Genomic DNA, 18,234 nt, shown 5'->3' on the forward strand with positions numbered 1-18,234 from the left:
CAAATAAAAACCCGAGGCTGCATGGAAGGTTAAGAAAGAACAGGAGCCCACAAACAGCACTGTGGTGACATAAAAAAACCAGACCAATGAACTCTTAGGGTATGTATATATTGCAGTGAAACACTCATGGCTGGCTCAAGCTCGCAGAGTTTGGGCTGTGGCGCTATAAAATAGCAGTGTAGACATTCAGGGTCTGGCACCTAGAGAGAAGGGTGAGTCTCAGAGCCCAAGCTCCAGCCCGAGCCCAAACACCTAGAAGACTGTTTTTAGTCCCTTAGCGCGAGCCTGAGTCAATTGACACAGGCTCTGAGAGTCATTGTCACATTTTTTTTCTGTGTAAATGTACCCTTAGTGACAGATTTCACTACTCTTTTCACTAATATGTTAACTGTTACCACAGCAAAAGCCCAGTTCTAATTGTTTATAGTGAAATCGGAAAATAGTTTATCTGAGGTGCAACATCTGGAACACAAAAACAATACCTATGACATCTAACTCTTTTTTTATGATGAAATGTTATTATTTCTGAGCTTTTCATGATCCTCTCACAACTTTTCCTCCATGGTGGATCAATAAAAACAATGATCAATTCTTGTTTAAGAATGGTTAGGGGGTAATGACCCCCTTGATCCTACTGTTAAAACGCCACAAAGATTGTTTCTATCACAGAAGCTCATTTTTGCTTCCCCCCCCCCCCCCCCGGCCCCTGCAGCCATTACTAGACAACCTCTTAGTAGATATTGTTATTCCCTTTGCCTCAAATAAATTACTCCAGTACTTCCTTTCTGGTACTTTCATAATTGCACAACACAACTATTAGCCACATTTATCTTAATTTAGGGGAAAAAAAACACATTAAACATTTCAGTTATTAAAGTAGTCAGAGAATATATTCCACATATATTTTGTATATCAATACATCACATTACAAACTTTAAATCTCTGTTTATCTAATAAATAGTTATCTGGAAAGATTATTTTCACATGATACCAGCTTCAAATTCTGTGTTAAAGATAAGCAAAAGCAAAAGCAAACCCCCCCTCCCAAAAAACGTGATATACAAAGAGTAAAACATTTGTCTTTTTTCTTTCTAATAAAGAATCTTTAAAAATGAAATATCAGGACTATCAGCGCCTCACTTCTTGCTCTAAATTGAGGTTACAGCCTTGTGTGACATCACTATTGAGATTGTTCAAAGCTTAGAGCTATTCCTGCACACACTCAGTCATACAAGTAGTCCTTATGCATGCTACTACTGTGAGTATGTACTACTCACACAAGAGTTACTTGCATGGACATGATATTTGGGGACAAGTTGGAGACTCCTTGTCAGTTGTTTATCAAAAAGAGAGAAATGAAGGTCCGGTATTCACATTCTCCCACATGTACAAAAGACACATGAGATTGATTTTATTGCGCGTGCGCGCGCGCGCACACACACACACACACACACACACACACACACTTATTTATCCACTCCTGCCCATGTAAATAAGGGGCTTCAATGAAATGGAGGGTTCATTCAGGGAAAGGTTGAAATACGCTAGCTAACTGCTTCAAATACGCCTACATATCCATTGTTCTCCGTGGACCAGCAATACACTCTGTCTAATCTACACCAGAGTTTGGATTAAAAAAATCACAATCATGAAACAATTTTTTCAGCAACAATGAGGATCTCAAAATTTCTTTATAGGCTTCATGTTTCACGCAGAACAGAAAAAAAGAACGAAGGCATGATTTTAAAGAGAAATTGTGTTAATTTAAAATAGAAATGACAATATTACTTAAATAGATATCCATTTCTCTTTCAGATATTTACCCTCACAGGTTTCCGAATTGGAAATTTTGCAAATCTGTATAAGAGAAAGAAAACACCTTTTCTTTTCAAATGATATTTCTCAGTGCTGGTTTTGAAATCATAAACCAAGAATTATGACCTCATAGATTCAGCACGCAGGATGAAGAGATGGCATGAAGGAAATCTATATCCTCTTTACAAAAATGTATCTTTAATGTTTAGACATTTAAGAGGTAAATAAGCCACAAATGTTTGAAAAGAAAACTGTCTTATGTTTAAATAATGTTTCTAAACTTTGAGCACAAAAGCTCAGCTTTCATATTTATACATGTAGTGGAAATCATTGAAGTTTCCTGTTACTTCACAGTACCATGCAGTAAATCAAATGTAATTTGCATTGTATAGTGAACGAAAAGAACACTTTCAAATAATTTCCTGCTTCTACAATATACATTTCTTCGGGAACAGAGAATGCTGTGTGGTTGTTTTTTTTAACTCCTGGGGGAATTCTGCGCAAAAAAAAAAAATTCTGCACACAATATTTTAAAATTCTGCATATGTTATTTGTCAAAATAACACATGATCACGCCAGTTTCAATTATTTTGGTAATTTTTTTTTCAAAATACCTATCAGACACACCCAAAAATTCCCCCAGGAGAAAGTTAAAGAAACCCCTATGACAACCCAGTTTCTGTTTCTCTTCCCCCTCCCAGAGCCCAGCCGGAGGGCCAGACACCTGCACTCCCCTCCTCACCCCAAGCCCAGCCACAGAGCCCTAGCAAAGATACCTGCAAATGACCTCCCCCGCCCCGCACTCCCAGAGCTCAGCTGCAGGGGCCCTGCTGCCCAGATACCCGCACATACACCCCCTGGAGCCCAGCTATTGGGCCCCCCAGCCCACTCACCCACCCCCCAGCATCCATCTGTGTCATCCCCCCCACTCCACACACCCGCCCCCATATCCCTCATAGCCCAGGGATCAGGAGGGAGAAACGGCCTGATGCTAAGTCCCAGGCTTGTGTGGAGTTTCCTGCACACTGCTGTCTCCTTCCCTCAGGGTGTGCAGGGAACTGCAGCTGCTGGGAACCACTAGCTTCCTCCTTCTCCCCCTGGCAGTGTCTTCTATGTGAGAGCTAGGCTTTTCCGGGTTCAGCGGCCCCCAGTGGCAGCCAGCAGCACTGCAGCCCATTTCTGTGGGGGAAAAGAAATTCTGCGTGCAAAACGTTAATTTCTGCAAATTTCTGTATTGTGCAGTGGTGCAGAATTCCCCCATGAGTATTTTTTATTTGCTATTAAATCTCAATCTCAAAACCTGTCATATTAAACAACAAATTAAAAAAAATCAAAATGTATCCTGAATTGTTTATTGCTGACTTTTCAGCTAATTCAATCCCTACCTTTTCTGGAGGAGGAGGAGGATTAAATCTCTTTGCACAAACTAAAAATGCATCAGGCTGTGGTTTGCTGTTCTTCACATCTGGGTCATCTCCCAACACAATATGATTAAATAGACTAAAGAAGTCTTTGTGTTTGCTTGTTTTCATCTGAAATGTCACTCCGGCTGAGCTAGTGGCAATAGCTATAGGTACATTGTGTTGGTGTAGATGGCGGATCAGCTTTTCAACCCCTGAAAGGTAAATTAACATGTATTTTAATATTCATGTCCTATTTAGAGTACTTCAGGCTGTATCATAATGAAGTCATTTTACTGAATAGAATAAGGATTCATTTGTCCTCAGTCATTCTTGAAAGGAATTTTTATTAAGGTGGTCTCCACTGCAACCAGAGGTTTAACTGTAGCATATGTAGACATACCTGAGCTACCTTTGATCTAGCTAAGTTGAATACCAATAGCGGCAAAGCCACAGCAGCATGGGCAGCACCACGGGCTGAGGAAGATTGCCAGGGACCCTGTGTACTTACTTTTGCGGCTAGCCCTTGCTGTCGTGGCTTCACTGCTATTGTTATTTGAGCTAACCGTGGTTTGTCTACACATGCTGAAGTCACACATCACATGGCAGTGTAGACAAACCCTATGTGTGAAATATTTTTGCTCAACAGAAAAATCAACGCGTGTTTACCAAGATAACAGCAGATAATTATTCTTGAATCAAATGCTGATTGTTTCCAAAGCTGCTAGAGTAAATTCCCCTTGTCTTAGCTACACGAGTTAGAAGGGAGCGGGGTACTTCAGCCATCAATGAGCTGGATCTAGTTCCCTGATTCTGCATAATTGATTAGCATGAATTAGAGAAGCCTGGAAGGCTGCTCTAACGTATACTGGTGGTGTAAAATCCCTGAAGGGCCTCACATCCTTGGAAAATCAGGGTGGCAGAGCTCCAACATATCCTCTGTAGTGGGGATAAGCATGAACAAAAGGCCAGAGTAGTGGTATGATCTCCTCAAAAAAGAAGAATTACAAGGCACGTACTTTTTAGTTTCATCACTTGTATACACTCAGGGAAATGTAACATGACAAAATGTGTTATTGTGCTGACATCATTCAATTACAGTTCCATTTTAACTGATAGAGCTATTGTAATTTATTCAACAGATAATAAAAGACAGAATGATGTGGTTTGCCCAAGACTTCCCAACCAACAAAGATGCAAAACAAAGCTACAGTTCTTAATAGATTCAAATTAAGTAATAAAATTAATATTTACATTTTCTAAATTGCTGCACAAAATTGATTGATGAGGTCCTACCTGTTCAAATAGCTAAATCTGAGACTATTAAGATTTTGATTACAATACTGCAATTAGATACTTATTCATATAGTCCCCACTAAATTATCCTAAGAAGCTATACAAGCAAATTGTAGAATGGTAGTCACGAAGGTTAAACCCAGATCAGAGAAAATCTAGCAGATTTAATAAAATTAGATTAATAAAATGGACTTTTGAGGGGAATGTATTCAAAAATGCACTTAACCAACAGGCCTCACACGGGACCTTGGTGCTTTAGTTAGGACCTTCTATCAAGAAAGACTTTCAAAAAAACATGGAGCCAAATTTTCTAGCATAAATGGTTGCAGTATCATCAGTTTCAATGGAGCTTTTTCCCATTCACTCCAGAAGAAAATTTGGCCCCCAGAGTATTAAGAAATGTACTCCAAAATAATAAATGAAACACAGGGGAATAGTTTATTATATGCACTAATGAAGAGAGGAGGAAAAAAATGAGTTATCTGTATACACTTTTCTGATAAGTCATGTATTCACTGTCACAAAATCTGGACAATTCAGCAAACCTCATCCAACAATATTATGGGGTATTAACATTAATAGTATGTATGTATGTGAGTGTATATACAGTAAAATCTGTGTTATCCAGCTCTGTACCTACTGGAAAGCTCTATAAACCAGCATTTCTAATCTTCATAGAAAGTCAGATTTATACTCCAGTTGGCACAGGGCCGGCAGGCTCCCTACCTGGCTCTATGTGGATCCTTGGAAGCAGCAACATGTCCCTGCTGCTCCTAGGCGAAGGAATGGCCACAAGGGGTTCAGAGTGTGGGGGGAGGAGGGGCGCAGGACGGAGTGCAGGGCATGGGCTCTTGGAGGGAGTTTGGGTGCAGGAGGAAGCTCGGGACAGTGGATTGGGGCGCTGGACAAGATTTGGGTTGGTGGATCCGTGGGGGGTGCTCACCTCAGGCGGCTCCCTGCAAGCAGCAACCTGTCCCGGCTACTCCTAGGCGGACCTATGGCAGGCGGCTCTGCGTGCTGCCCCTGCCCTAAGCACTGTTCCCACACTCCTTTCCTCTTAGTTAACCAACATATTTCACTTACTGGCACCCCCCCCACCCCATTTCTCCCAACATGCCAGATAAAAAAGCTTTTACTGTATGTGTGTATATAAACAATACATGGCTAAACAATACATGTATAATGTTTATACACTTGGAAGTGATGTTCATATAATAACCTGCACATCAATAGAATGAGGAGGGTATCATTAACTCTGATAGCCTTGTTTGCCCTCTCCCCACTAATCCATCTCTAACAGAATTTATTCTACATTTCAAAACTATTAGCAGCTTCAAATAGTCACTATTTTTAAAAACAGAGAGAGAGAGAGAAGAAAATAAAATAAACCCATTAGAATAAATCTCCATCTCCATTCTCCCCTCCCCATAGAAAACAAACAAACAAACTCCTAGAATTCCAGGATAGATAAGATTCAATCCAAGGCCAATCACAGGTTTTCTATATATAAAATTGCTATTTTCAATAATTTTTAGATTATGTCTCCCTTCAAATTCTGTACAATTGACCATGTGGTAAGCAAAGTGGAGGGATATGAAAAAAAATATTTCCAATTACACAAAGTACACTATTCTATTAAGGTTCTTATCAACACAGGATTTGAGTACTTTCTGGTAGTTTAATTAAGCACTGTGACTAACATCTGTCATGTGTTTGTTTTCCCATCCTCTCCTTAAGAGAGAATTCTTGAGCTGGCCCACTGTGAAAGTTCTGTCTCCTGCGCAGACTATCTTTATCTAGATTGTGGTGGGCCTAGTATATTAACTCCAATTAGATGAGCTTGATGTTGTCCTTTGAGTAGATTCTCTGAGCTTGGCCAGAAAGTTCGACTCTGGACAGCAGTTGGCTGATGTATACAGTGTGGGTTTTTTCTGTGTCGGTCAGATTTTTGTGTGCTGAAGAAGAAAGGGGTGATTTCTTCTCTGATGAGGTGTTCACTACATTGGACAAGAGCGGCACCAGTTGCTCATTTTTTTCTTTCACAAGTCAGAAACGCCATGGTTCAGATTCACACATCTTGGGTCGAGACTCCTTTCAGATGTCAAACCTCCTGATTAGCGAATGTACTGAACTCCAGGAATGCAGAGAGGTTATTAGTTGATGGGTGAAGGCAAGGTGGTTTCGAGTTGTTTGGGAACCCTTCCCAAATGTGTAAAAAAAATTCTGTATAATACATAGTATAAACAATATACATGATTGTTTGGTATAAAGCTTTTATTGGCATGTGTTTGGGATGGCTGTATTACTCATGACTGGCAAAGCCATGAGTGTTTTAAACAGATAATCTCAAAAGCGTGCCAATAAAGTGCTTATACCACATTATCAAATAGTCTGTATTTGTCAAATATTTCACAGAGGGAAAAATGAATGTTTTACTTTAAAATAAAAGTATTGGTACAGTTTTAAATTAATCTTCACTCGTAAAGGCAATTTATTTAATACCATGAATTCAACTACACCACATGCTCAGGATAAGGAAAACTATATTAAACCATTAAGTGAAAATGCCTAATATACTATGCATAACAATAAGATTTTTAAGGTCCAATATCTTGGGAGCTTCCACATGTAGAAAAAAGTGCTGTGTATTCAACTGTTCAGCCAGAAACTTTCCCCTTTCTGGTCACTTCTCTCTCCCACTCTGGCCCTCCCATATCATGTTATGTTTCCTTTCCTTCCAACGTAATTTTCTTCACTGCAGCACTTTACAAGGGGTGGAGGAAAAGTGGGTAAGGTAAGGTAAGTGGGGAGAAGGGGCAACCTAAGAGCAAATACCTGGGAAAGATGGAAAGAGAGAGAAAAAAGAAAAGGGATGTGACACAGAGGGGAATGGAGAGAATACCAAATTTATATTAAACTGACAATGCCATTCCAATCCTCCAAAATGCCTTCCCACCCACCTTTCTTTCCTCCCTATGACTGGAGGGATGTTCACAGGCCCTTTCATGTTGAATGGTCCCTTTAAAAATGTGTTAACTACTTTTGTTAAACAATCCATTCTGCCTTGAATTTGGCTATCACACTGTGAGTACGCTTCCCAGACCTGAAAAAGAGCTCTCTGTAAACTTGAAAGCTTATCTATCTCACCAACAGAATATAATCCAGTAAAACAGGGGTTCTCAAACTGGGGGTCGGGACCTCTCAGGGGGTCGTGAGGCTATTACATGGGGGGTTGTGAGCAGTCAGCCTCCCCTCCATACCCCGCTTTGCTTCCACCATTTATAATTGTGTTAAATATATTTTAAAAAGCGTTTTTAATTTATAAGGGGGGTTGATGTCAGAGGCTTGCTATGTGAAAGGGGTCACCAGTACAAAAGTTTGAGAACCCCTGCAGTAAAAGCTAATACTTCACCCACCTTGTGTCTCTAACAATCCCATTTCTGTTTCCTAACCTGAGGTGAGTGACAGACACAGAGAGATGATGAGATACAAAAGGGGTGAGTAAAAAATAAACTGAGGAACAGAGTAGGAGAATGGAAGGGATAACAGACAGAGGGAATGGAAAAGTTAATCAAAGGGCTTGGCTACACTTGCAAGTTGCAGTGCTGGTAGTTTGCAGTGCTGGTCGTCCAGCTGTGCAGGGCCAGCGCTGGAGTGTGGCCACACTGACAGCTACCAGCGCTGCAGCGTGGCCACGCAGCATTTGCAGCGCTGTATTGAGAGGTGCATTGTGGGCAGCTATCCCACAGAGCACCTCGTCCCATTTTTGCGCTGTGGGTTGTGGGAAGGGGACGGAAGGGTGAGGGTCATTCCTGTCCCAACGCCCCGTGGTGCATCGCTTCGCATCCCAGCATTCACAGTTTTTCCGGCCACGTTTGGCGCCATTGTGAGTCGCTTGCTGTTTTTTACTCTCTGTCTGTGAATCGCGATTTCTGTGGGAAATGGAGCCCGAGCTGCTGAGGACTGTGATGATGAGTGTCGTCAGCACAACACGTTTGGCAGTTAGTTGAGCTATTCCTTCAGCTCCAAAGTGACAGTGAGGAGTCCGACGATGATATCGATTATATCGAGTCGCCTGCCGCGTGTGACACTACAGTGCTTGTGGCATTCATGGAAATGCTCAGCACCGTTGAACGCCGCTTTTGGGCTTGGGAAACAAGCACTGAGTGGTGGGATCACATCATCATGGAAGTCTGGGATGACGAGCAGTGGCTGCAGAACTTTCGTATGAGAAAAGCCACTTTCATGGGACTGTGTGCTGAGCTCGCCCCCACCCTGCGGCGCAAGGACACAAGATTGAGAGCTGCCCTGACGGTGGAAAAGCGGGTGGCTATTGCAATCTGGAAGCTGGCAACTCCAGACAGCTACCGGTCGGTCGGGAACCAGTTTGGAGTGGGAAAGTCGACCATTGGAATCGTGTTGATGCAAGTTTGCAGGGCAATTAATCGCATCCTGCTAAGAAGGACCGTGACTCTGGGGAACGTGCAGGACATTGTGGATGGCTTTGCACAAATGGGTTTCCCTAACTGTGGAGGGGCGATAGATGGGACGCATATTCCTATTCTGGCACCCCCCCACCTAGCATCAGAGTATGTTAATCGGAAGGGGTATTTCTCTATGGTTCTCCAGGCGCTTGTGGATCACCGTGGGCGTTTCATTGACATTTACACAGGCTGGCCTGGAAAGGTGCATGATGCACGCATCTTTCGGAACAGTGGCCAGTTCAGGAAGGTGCAGGCAGGGACTTATTTCCCAGACAGGAAGATCACAGTAGGGGACGTTGAAATGCCCATTGTGATCCTTGGAGACCCCGCTTACCCGTTACTGCCTTGGCTCATGAAACCCTATACAGGGAAGCTTGACAGGAGCAAGGACCGGTTCAACTACAGGCTGAGCCGGTGCCGAATGACTGTGGAGTGTGCTTTTGGCCGTTTAAAAGCTCGCTGGAGATCTCTGTATGGGAAGCTAGACTTGGGGGAAAGCAGCATCCCTGCGGTTATATCCACATGCTGTACCCTCCATAATATTTGTGAAGGGAAGGGTGAAACATTCAGTCAGGCATGGACCACCGAGGTTCAAGTCCTGGAGGCTGAATTTGCACAGCCAGAGAGCAGGGCTACTAGAGAGGCCCAGCACAGGGCTACAAGGATTGGGGATGCCTTGAGGGAAGAATTTGAGGCTGAAAGCCAACAGTAATGTTTGCTGCCTTGCATGGGAGTGAAGTGCAGTGGTTACACTGTTAGGATTCTATTATCCCTAACATGATTTCCAGTGACTGTTTCTTTACTGGGATAAGGTATCTTTCACTATCTGCAATAATAAAGACTGTTTTCAAAGCCAAGATTTATTTTATTGAAAAGAAAAATACTTCATTGACAGACACACAACATTTCAGGAACCTAGGGCTGGGGGGTGGGTTGGTGAACTGTACTGTCACAAGTTTGCATATGTCTTGTCTGCAGTGCTGTGCAATGGCTGCTGCACTTCAGGGTGCATATACTGCATGGCGATGGGGGTTGAGTGCAGAGGGTAAGGGTCGTAGTTCTCAGGGCTGGTTGGTGAACGTACAGGTGTTGGAGGCAGCTGGTGGTGGTAAGAACCTGGATGCTGGGGAAAGGGGTTTGGAGCTGACATTGGGGCAGAAGAGAATAAAATTTGGGACGGGGGGGGGGCTGTGGGGCAGCACGGGACTGCTCTGCCTGCATGGCTACGAGTGCCTGGAGAGAGTCCGCTTGGCGCGCCAGGATGCCTAGCACCTGGTCTGTGCTTTTCCTCTTTGCCACAGCGTTTCTCTGCCAATGTCTCTGGCGGATCCTGCTTTCACTTTCTCTCCACTCCTGCAGGTGTTTACTCTGTCTAGCAGAGTGATCAATAACTGTTTTCAGCATGTCTTCCTTGGTTTTTCGTGGCTTTTTCCTCAGATTCTGTAGTCCCTGTGCTGTGGTGGAGATTGGCAGTCCAGCAGTCAAGGTCGCTTTTGGGAGGCAAAAATTGCAACAGTTAACAGGGTAGCATTGTTCATTATCTCATCCAAACAGTAATTCCCACACACTGAAGGAGTTTACAGTCTTCACTTTAGCATATTTTTCACATAACAAATAAGAGCACACGCATAACACAACAGCAGCCACGAAATGGTGAGTAAGGGGTACTGATTGCTTCAGGGCTGTGCAGGGGTTTCTATGCGTTGGGGACAGCAAACAGCTGCATGGGGGATCTGCACTAAACAGTCTCCCAACATTTTCCACAGGAGTTACTCCTGGAAGATATCTCCCTGCTGCGGGTCACCAGGGAAGAACGGAAAGGTCTTCTACAGCAATGCGGATTCCGCCCTGGCCCCTATGCAGCTTGCCTGTGTGCAGCAATGGTCCCCCCACCCCTCGCGGCACAGTGGCGCGGACGCGTTAGCCTGACTGGGACAAGGACCACAGTGGCTCTCCCTATAAACCTGCTCAGGCACATTGCCCACACTCTGGCTGAAACTTTTGAGGAGATTACTGCAGCCGATTACCGCGACGTGATAGACCACATCAATGGGCTATTCCACATCTAGGCATGCATGCATGCAGCCCTAACCCCCCCTCCTCTCCCGAAACATTTCCACCCTGAAAATAAAAGCTGCTTACCGGTAACTCACTCCTCTGCTTGTCCTTCAGCAACTGCTGGGTGCTGCGATTGGCTTCCTTCCTCCTGGCTTGAGAAGAGCTCCTGGCTGCATGCCTCCTGGGAGTCTGGGGTGTCTTCCCCCATCCCAGTAGCTTCACTCGCGGTTTCCTCCCCCCCCCACCTCCTCCTCCTCCTGTCCCCCACCCTGCTCAGAAGTGTCCATCGTGGTCCTAGGATTGGCAGTGGGGTCACCCCCAAGTATCGCGTCCATCTCCCTGTAAAAACGGCAGGTTGTGGGGGCAGCGCCGGACTGGCGGTTTCCCTCGCGGGCTTTGTAATAGGCACTCCGCAGCTCCTTTACTTTAACCCTGCATTGCAGCGCGTCCCGATCATGGCCCCTATCCAGCATGGACCTTGAAACCTGCTCAAAGATATCATAATTCCTACAGCTGGAGCGCAGCTGGGACTGCACAGCTTCCTTCCCCCAAACACTAATGAGGTCCAGCAACTCGCCATTGCTCCATGCTGGGTCTCGTTTGCCGCGTGGAGGCATGGTCACCTGTAAAGATTAACTGATTGCACTCCACACCTGGCTGCAGCAAACAGGAAGGGGATTTTTAAAATTCCCGGGGCATTTAAAGGGCGGGTCACCTGAGGCCAGAGCAGTAGAGTGCAAACTGATGAGCAGAGTGGCTGAACAGGAATTCTTGGATATCTCCTTATTCCCTGGAGGCCAATTAAAGCGCTGGTGTGTGTCCACACCTGATGAGCAGCGCTGGATCACCAGCGCTGCATTCCTTATACCCCAACCCGAACGGGTGCACAGCCAGCGCTGCAGCCAGGGAGTTGCAGCGCTGGATGTGCCTTGCAAGTGTGGACGGAGAATAATTGCAGCGCTGGAAAGCCTCCACCAGCGCTGCAACTTGCAAGTGTAGCCAAGCCCATAGAAACAAATCTGAAAAATTTTAAAAGAGTTGAGTTGCTGGGTGGTGATATTCATCTGATAAGTTGTAAAACTCTGACCACCTCATCTATACTTTGTCTACTAATTCTGCTTCACCAGGAATAACCAGGCCCCAAGCAGCTTTAAAACAGACTTTTTTATTTTTTTGTTAAAATAAACTTGCCAGCAGTAAATTTCCTTCACTTCTCCAAAATATGTGGAATACCTTCTCCAAATGTATACTTACCTGAGGCCCATGTTGGTACACACATAGGCCAGAGACCCATTTAAGTTCCAATACCTTGTGACCTACCCAGGCTAGAAATGGGTCTTCATAGTGTTGGAAAGACATACATACAGCCCTTGTATTTTTCTAGCTTCATTTTGCAAATACCAATATACTAAACTAACCTTTCAGTCACTGTGTCTTAAAATTACAAAAAAGAAGGAAAAAAAATGACACTTTTGGCATCGACTCCCATCATTCCCACCTTGGCTGATATTTCAGATAATGGATAATGATGGGGCTGAGGGCATGATAACTTAAGTTTGATTGTAGAGGAACAATGGAAGCTTTTTCTCTATGCTATATACATACTCAATCAAGGAGACAATATTTGTTGTTTTTCTATTATTCCCCCATCATACAAACACTCACAACAATTTATGATGCAATATTAAGAAATCTGACATTTTGTTTATAGCATCTTGTTACAACATGCCATTTACAGCCATCTGAGACATTTTTTGGCAGTCTATAAAAACAACAGTCCTGCCTGCAATACATCCTCCCCAACCCCCTCCCACCCCCCCCAAATAGCCACATGCCCAGCAATTTTGAGGAACTGGAATTCCTCTTACTGTTAGTAAAGTGGATATATTAGCAAACAGTCAATCAACTAACCCATCCATCCGGAAACTCAATTAATCTGTAGATGTGCCTCTCCACAGATTTTTTGTGTTCTCCAGAATCCAGCCAGTCAGCTAATAATTGAAGTTTCTAGCTTCATTGTTTTTGAAGACAGTCTTTACTATGCAAATGAATTCACCTTTCTCTTGTTACATTTCTAGCCAGAAATAAAAGCATGAACAGAAGTGTAAACTTCCTTCTTTAAAATCAATGAAGCATTAATGTAAAAGCCTAGCAGTGTCCCTTTAAATGCCTATACAAAAAGAAGTAGCACCCTTTCCTCTGAAAAATGTCATATTCTCTCACTGAAATGCGATTATAAATACAAATTAACTTTTGATTCTGAAAATGTATGTGAAGTCAGAGCCACCACTAATGTGAGAAAACAGATATTTAAACTGCTTCTTATATTTTAACCAGAAGTTTTACTTTAATGTAAAATAGCATTTTACAAGTAGAAGAGTTTTTCCTGTAAAGAAATATGTCCAATGACTTTGCAGTTTTTAGGTCTGCCCCTACCCCATGTGTCCTACTTATCAAATGGCTAATTTTCCCCAATTTGTGACCTCTTTGAGTGGCTTATTTTCTTCAATCACAATTTCATGGCATCACAATTTCAGCTCAGGAGTCACAGGGTATGTGTACTCAATTTTCACTAGAGCCAGCTGGCTAAGGAAAAACACTGTTGTAGAAAAGGTTTCCTCTTCAGGGTTCTCTCCCAAATTCACCTAGGTCACATGTCATGGCATGATTCTCCCCTTCCCCCCCCCCCCCTTTGCATTTTGACATTACTAGTTCTTAGGGAGCCTGATACTGCTAGATCAGAGGTTCTCAAACTGTGGTCTAAACTGAGCTCCATTCAGGATGTCCGCAGATAGTTCCCTCTGAGGTGCATGCTTTGTTGCTGCACACAAGAGAATGAAGGACCACCCACCTAATTAGTGGAGCTGCACAGGCGTGGTTCCACTAATTAGGTGCCTGGACCCTGGAGAAGACGCACATGTAAGGTGAAGTTGTGGCCTTGTGGGGAATAGGGGGTAGGTGGGAGGGGGCAGTAGGGTGAGAAGAGGGAGTGGGGAGGAATTTGGGATGTGCAGGGGTGCAGCAGCCAGAGAAAGAGGTGACTTTCCCCAGCTCCAGGGCTGCAGTTGCCAGGGAGAGACGGCCCTCCTTCCCAGCCCCAGTTCAGGGGCTGGGGTGGTGGGGGAGAGAGGGAGAGACTCCCCTCCTTCCCAGCCCAGCTTGGTGGCTGCCGCCGCAGGGGAGAGAGGGCATGTCCATCACATTAGAAAGGTAAGACTACCGTTATTAAAATATGAGTTGTGTGCTTTTATTTGTAGAACAAAAAAAGTGAATTATTATTTTTTTTTAATATAGCGCTTTTATCCAAAGTGCTTTACAATAATTAGCTAACAGTACAAACAACATTTGGAAAGATCATTAAGTGGTCCGGCGAGACCCTCAGCAATTTTCAAGTGGTCCGCGAAAAAAAATAAAGTTTGAGAACCACTGTGCTAGATCATAACTATCTATGTATAGGTTTCAGAGTAGCAGCCGTGTTAGTCTGTATCTGCAAAAAGAACAGGAGTACTTGTGGCACCTTAGAGACTAACAAATTTATTTCAGCATCCGAAGAAGTGAGCTGTAGCTCACGAAAGCTCATGTTGAAATAAATTTTTTAGTCTCTAAGGTGCCACAAGTACTCCTGTTTCTATCTATGTATAGATACTCTATTTGTATAAGTTACTTAATTTGTTTTTTAATAACTGGCTAGCATACTAAACTCTACACCCAAGAATGCAGGTAGGTTCCAAAAATATGACATTAGGAAAAAACAGCTATACTTAAAAAAAAAGTGTGCTGTGTATCTAAGTGCAGCTGCAAATTAGTGTATGCTCCTGACACTGTGACAGTGGAAAAAAACATATGCTAACAGAAGTTTTCACCACTCTTATTTTTCCTTCAGGATGTTTTACAAAAGATCCAGACCAACAAAATCCATTTTTATATGAATCAGTTAACACAGGGTGATTATTTAAAATGTATTACCATATTCAGGTAACAGTGCAGGTATTACATTGATTCCGCCATAAAGTACTTTACTGGGAAGATATAATTTTTGGTATCTTTCTTGTATTATTATTATTATTTTGTAGAAAAAGTTAAAACAAGTGTCAAATAGGAAATTAAATTATATTAAAATTATAAGAAGCCTCCCACCAAACTATGAATAATTGACATTGTATTCCCATTTACGCTGATCTTCAAATCAAACCTGGCAATTTCTTAATGTTAAACAAATTACAGTCATGCCAAAACAAATAAACTAATCAGAAACCCTACTACCACCAAATCACATGCTGAAAATCCATGTGAAGTCATGATCTTTAACCTCTAATTTAGGGGCCCAGCATCTGCTCTCCTCCCACAAAGGTCTTTCTATGTCCTCCATGTCCTAAGTGGCACAGCCAGATGCCTGAAGCACCCCCAGGAGATGGCCTCTGAGTACATCCATGTTCATCTGAACCCCAGGTCTGCTCATCCTTCAGAGACTGGCTCACATATTCATCTCGATGTAACAGCCAGTTAAAAAAATATTGTCAGTAAAACCAGGTTTACTTAACTAAGAAGACTGTGAGAAAAATAAATGAAAGTTAAGCAGAACATCTTCCAACAGATCTTTTGTCCATCTTTAGCCAATCCACAAATAGGCTTTGGAATTCAGACATAGGCTACTATATTATTTATTTACCACAGAAGTGAGAAAGAAAGCAAAATGTCTGTAAGCAGGTATTACAATTGCATTTGTACTCAATTTCAAACATTTCTACAGATGCAGCTGTACTAAACAAAACCTTGTTAGATGGACGGTAAGTGGCTATATGGGGCAAAGGTAAGCTTGCTGTTGGTACCTTGCATGATAATGATATTTTACTAATTTACATTTGTTTAAAAGAGCATGAACTACTCTGTATTTGAATATTTATCTAGCTTCCCATTACTAATCATTTTCACATTTTAAACCATTTACTTTATTTTAAAAATAAAACTAACATTCCTTGGTATACATAAACAGTAGTAATCTTACTTTAAATATTTTGTCTGTTCAGTTTTTTATATATTAATATTCTAAAATACAAGCAAATAATCAAGTATTGTAGGTAGAATTTTGGGATGCTTATTATGCTTTCTCCATCTCTTCCTCTTATGGAATCTCCCGCTTTGATTATTTAGCCAGGGATTTACATTTAATCCTCTTTAGACACAATTTTGAAGTGACAATATTTAATAATTCCAATTTGCATCAGAAGACCAGGGATCAGATCATCATAAGTTAACAGTTAGCAGGCTAAATGAAGATAATACATAAAGACCATTCAATGCAATCCAGTTGTGCTTCTTCAAATTAATGTCCTCTATTAATCAACCAGGGTGGTAGATAAAGTACCATGTATTTTACTGTGTGCTATGGCATGGTACACAAACCATAATAGCATGATGCAGTATATCACAAAAGAGGAAACATTATCTGAAGGATCTGTCCAAATTTACTGTTATTTTGTATCTATGAATGTACCATGTTTTCCAAATAACTGGAAAGTTCTATTGTTCATTTTTCTTGCTTCCTTTTTCTCCACCCCTTTTTTTAAAAAATAGAAAATAAATATTGTGTGTAATGGTTGTGCATTGTTGACCATTGGGTAGAAGATGAAGAGCAAAATAAATAAATAAAAAGAGAACATTGTAAAATGATTTTAGTTAAGTAAGCTGAGAAGGACAAGGATCAACTTCAGATGTCAGTATCTTTAAATCCTGATTAATCACAGATGGCAATGAAATTAATAACTTTGAAATAAACAATCAACAAAAAAAGACCAAATTGACAGGATGCAGGTATTGGGAGAACAAGAATAGCTCAGCATTTTCATTTTGAAAGTTTAGGAAAAATATAAGCTAAAACACAAAAAAGCACAAATTAAAGCAGTCTTTTCCCCATTATTCCCCTGATGCTTCTCTTCAGTCTCACTGGATTCAGCTGAAACCTTGGTGACAATAATTAGTTCAATTTGTTGACAACCTAGGGATAGTTTGCACTGAACAAGATACTGTTACTGTGCTCTCTTACTTTCATTGATCACTGACAACATACACTGAAGAAGTTCCAGAAAAGAAAGAAAGCTATTATGGCTTGGTTGGATGCAGCATGACCCTCCCGGATTGTTCTAGGGCTCTTATGCTATTATTTTGTATGGAGCCTTTTATATGTAGTCAGTTGTCATCTACTCATTCTGATGTAAAAACTAAGTAAAAAATTCCTGGCTCCATTTAAATCAATGGCAAACTCCCATTGCTTATCCAAAAATTGACAAAGCGGAAAGTAATTTACTTAATATTTTCTTTGGTCACTGCTATCTTTGCCAACTGGACACATTCAGAATGTGATACTAAAGACAGTACCAAAATTGCCAGAGAGAAGAAAAAAATGAATTTCCACTTTTATTTTAATGTAAATGGAACAAGTATTTGGAGGAATAAGTTCTAAGTACAAAGGACCTGCTTAGGAAACAGATATTCTTATCTTCTCATGTTTTTCAGAGGTTTCTTCTTGGGCCTACTCATCCAATTCTCTAATCTTTTCTAAATGTAAATCAATCAGATATTTTCTGAGCAACAATCTGCTAAGATTCCTACAAGAATAATATGAACTTTCCTGCAGTAAAATTCCTTAAAAATTAATGCAAATTCCAGGGACCTTTTTGAAGCTTAAGCTAAGAGACATTCTGAGGACAACTCCTTTTTAGGTCACAAGACCCAAATTAAACAAACAGTTGTATTCTTTGGATAGCAAATCACTGTATAAATACCATAACACACTATGACTCTGCACCACCTGTTCACTCCTTCAATGGGGACCAACAGGGCATTGAAATATGCAATAATATTGCTCTTTGAGCATTTTGCAATTCCGAAGAAACCCCGTACTGTAGATCTGCTGTTGGGTCTCCAGAAGAAAACCTGGAAACTGGTTGAAGTCAGTGTTGCAACTGTGATATTTGGGAGCTAACATTTTCTGGAACCAGGAAGGACAATTAGAAAAAAAAAATCTCTCAAGGTTGGTTCAGTTTTGGGACTGTCATTCTTGACAAGTAACCCTTTAAGGCATCCAGCTGACAGTCATCTAGGACAGTGAACCCAATTCTGAAATAGTTTCAGGCAATCTGGAACATCTGGTCACACTTACAGGTACATTAACTTCCCTGTAC

General features: G+C 41.9%; 1 protein-coding gene across 1 annotated transcript in view; it reads right to left on the reverse strand.

Annotated features, from left to right (window-relative positions):
* The window catches only part of LOC120403776 (pseudouridine 5'-phosphatase), a 162,007-nt gene that overhangs the window by 68,189 nt on the left and 75,584 nt on the right, over positions 1-18,234 (reverse strand). The window contains exon 3 of the mRNA XM_039535410.1: positions 3,201-3,430. Within this exon, the coding sequence (XP_039391344.1) occupies positions 3,201-3,430 (230 nt within the window). The remainder of the gene's footprint in view (positions 1-3,200; positions 3,431-18,234) is intronic.

Source organism: Mauremys reevesii, linkage group 1, assembly GCF_016161935.1.
Source record: "Mauremys reevesii isolate NIE-2019 linkage group 1, ASM1616193v1, whole genome shotgun sequence".
Classification (NCBI taxonomy): Eukaryota; Metazoa; Chordata; order Testudines; family Geoemydidae; genus Mauremys; species Mauremys reevesii.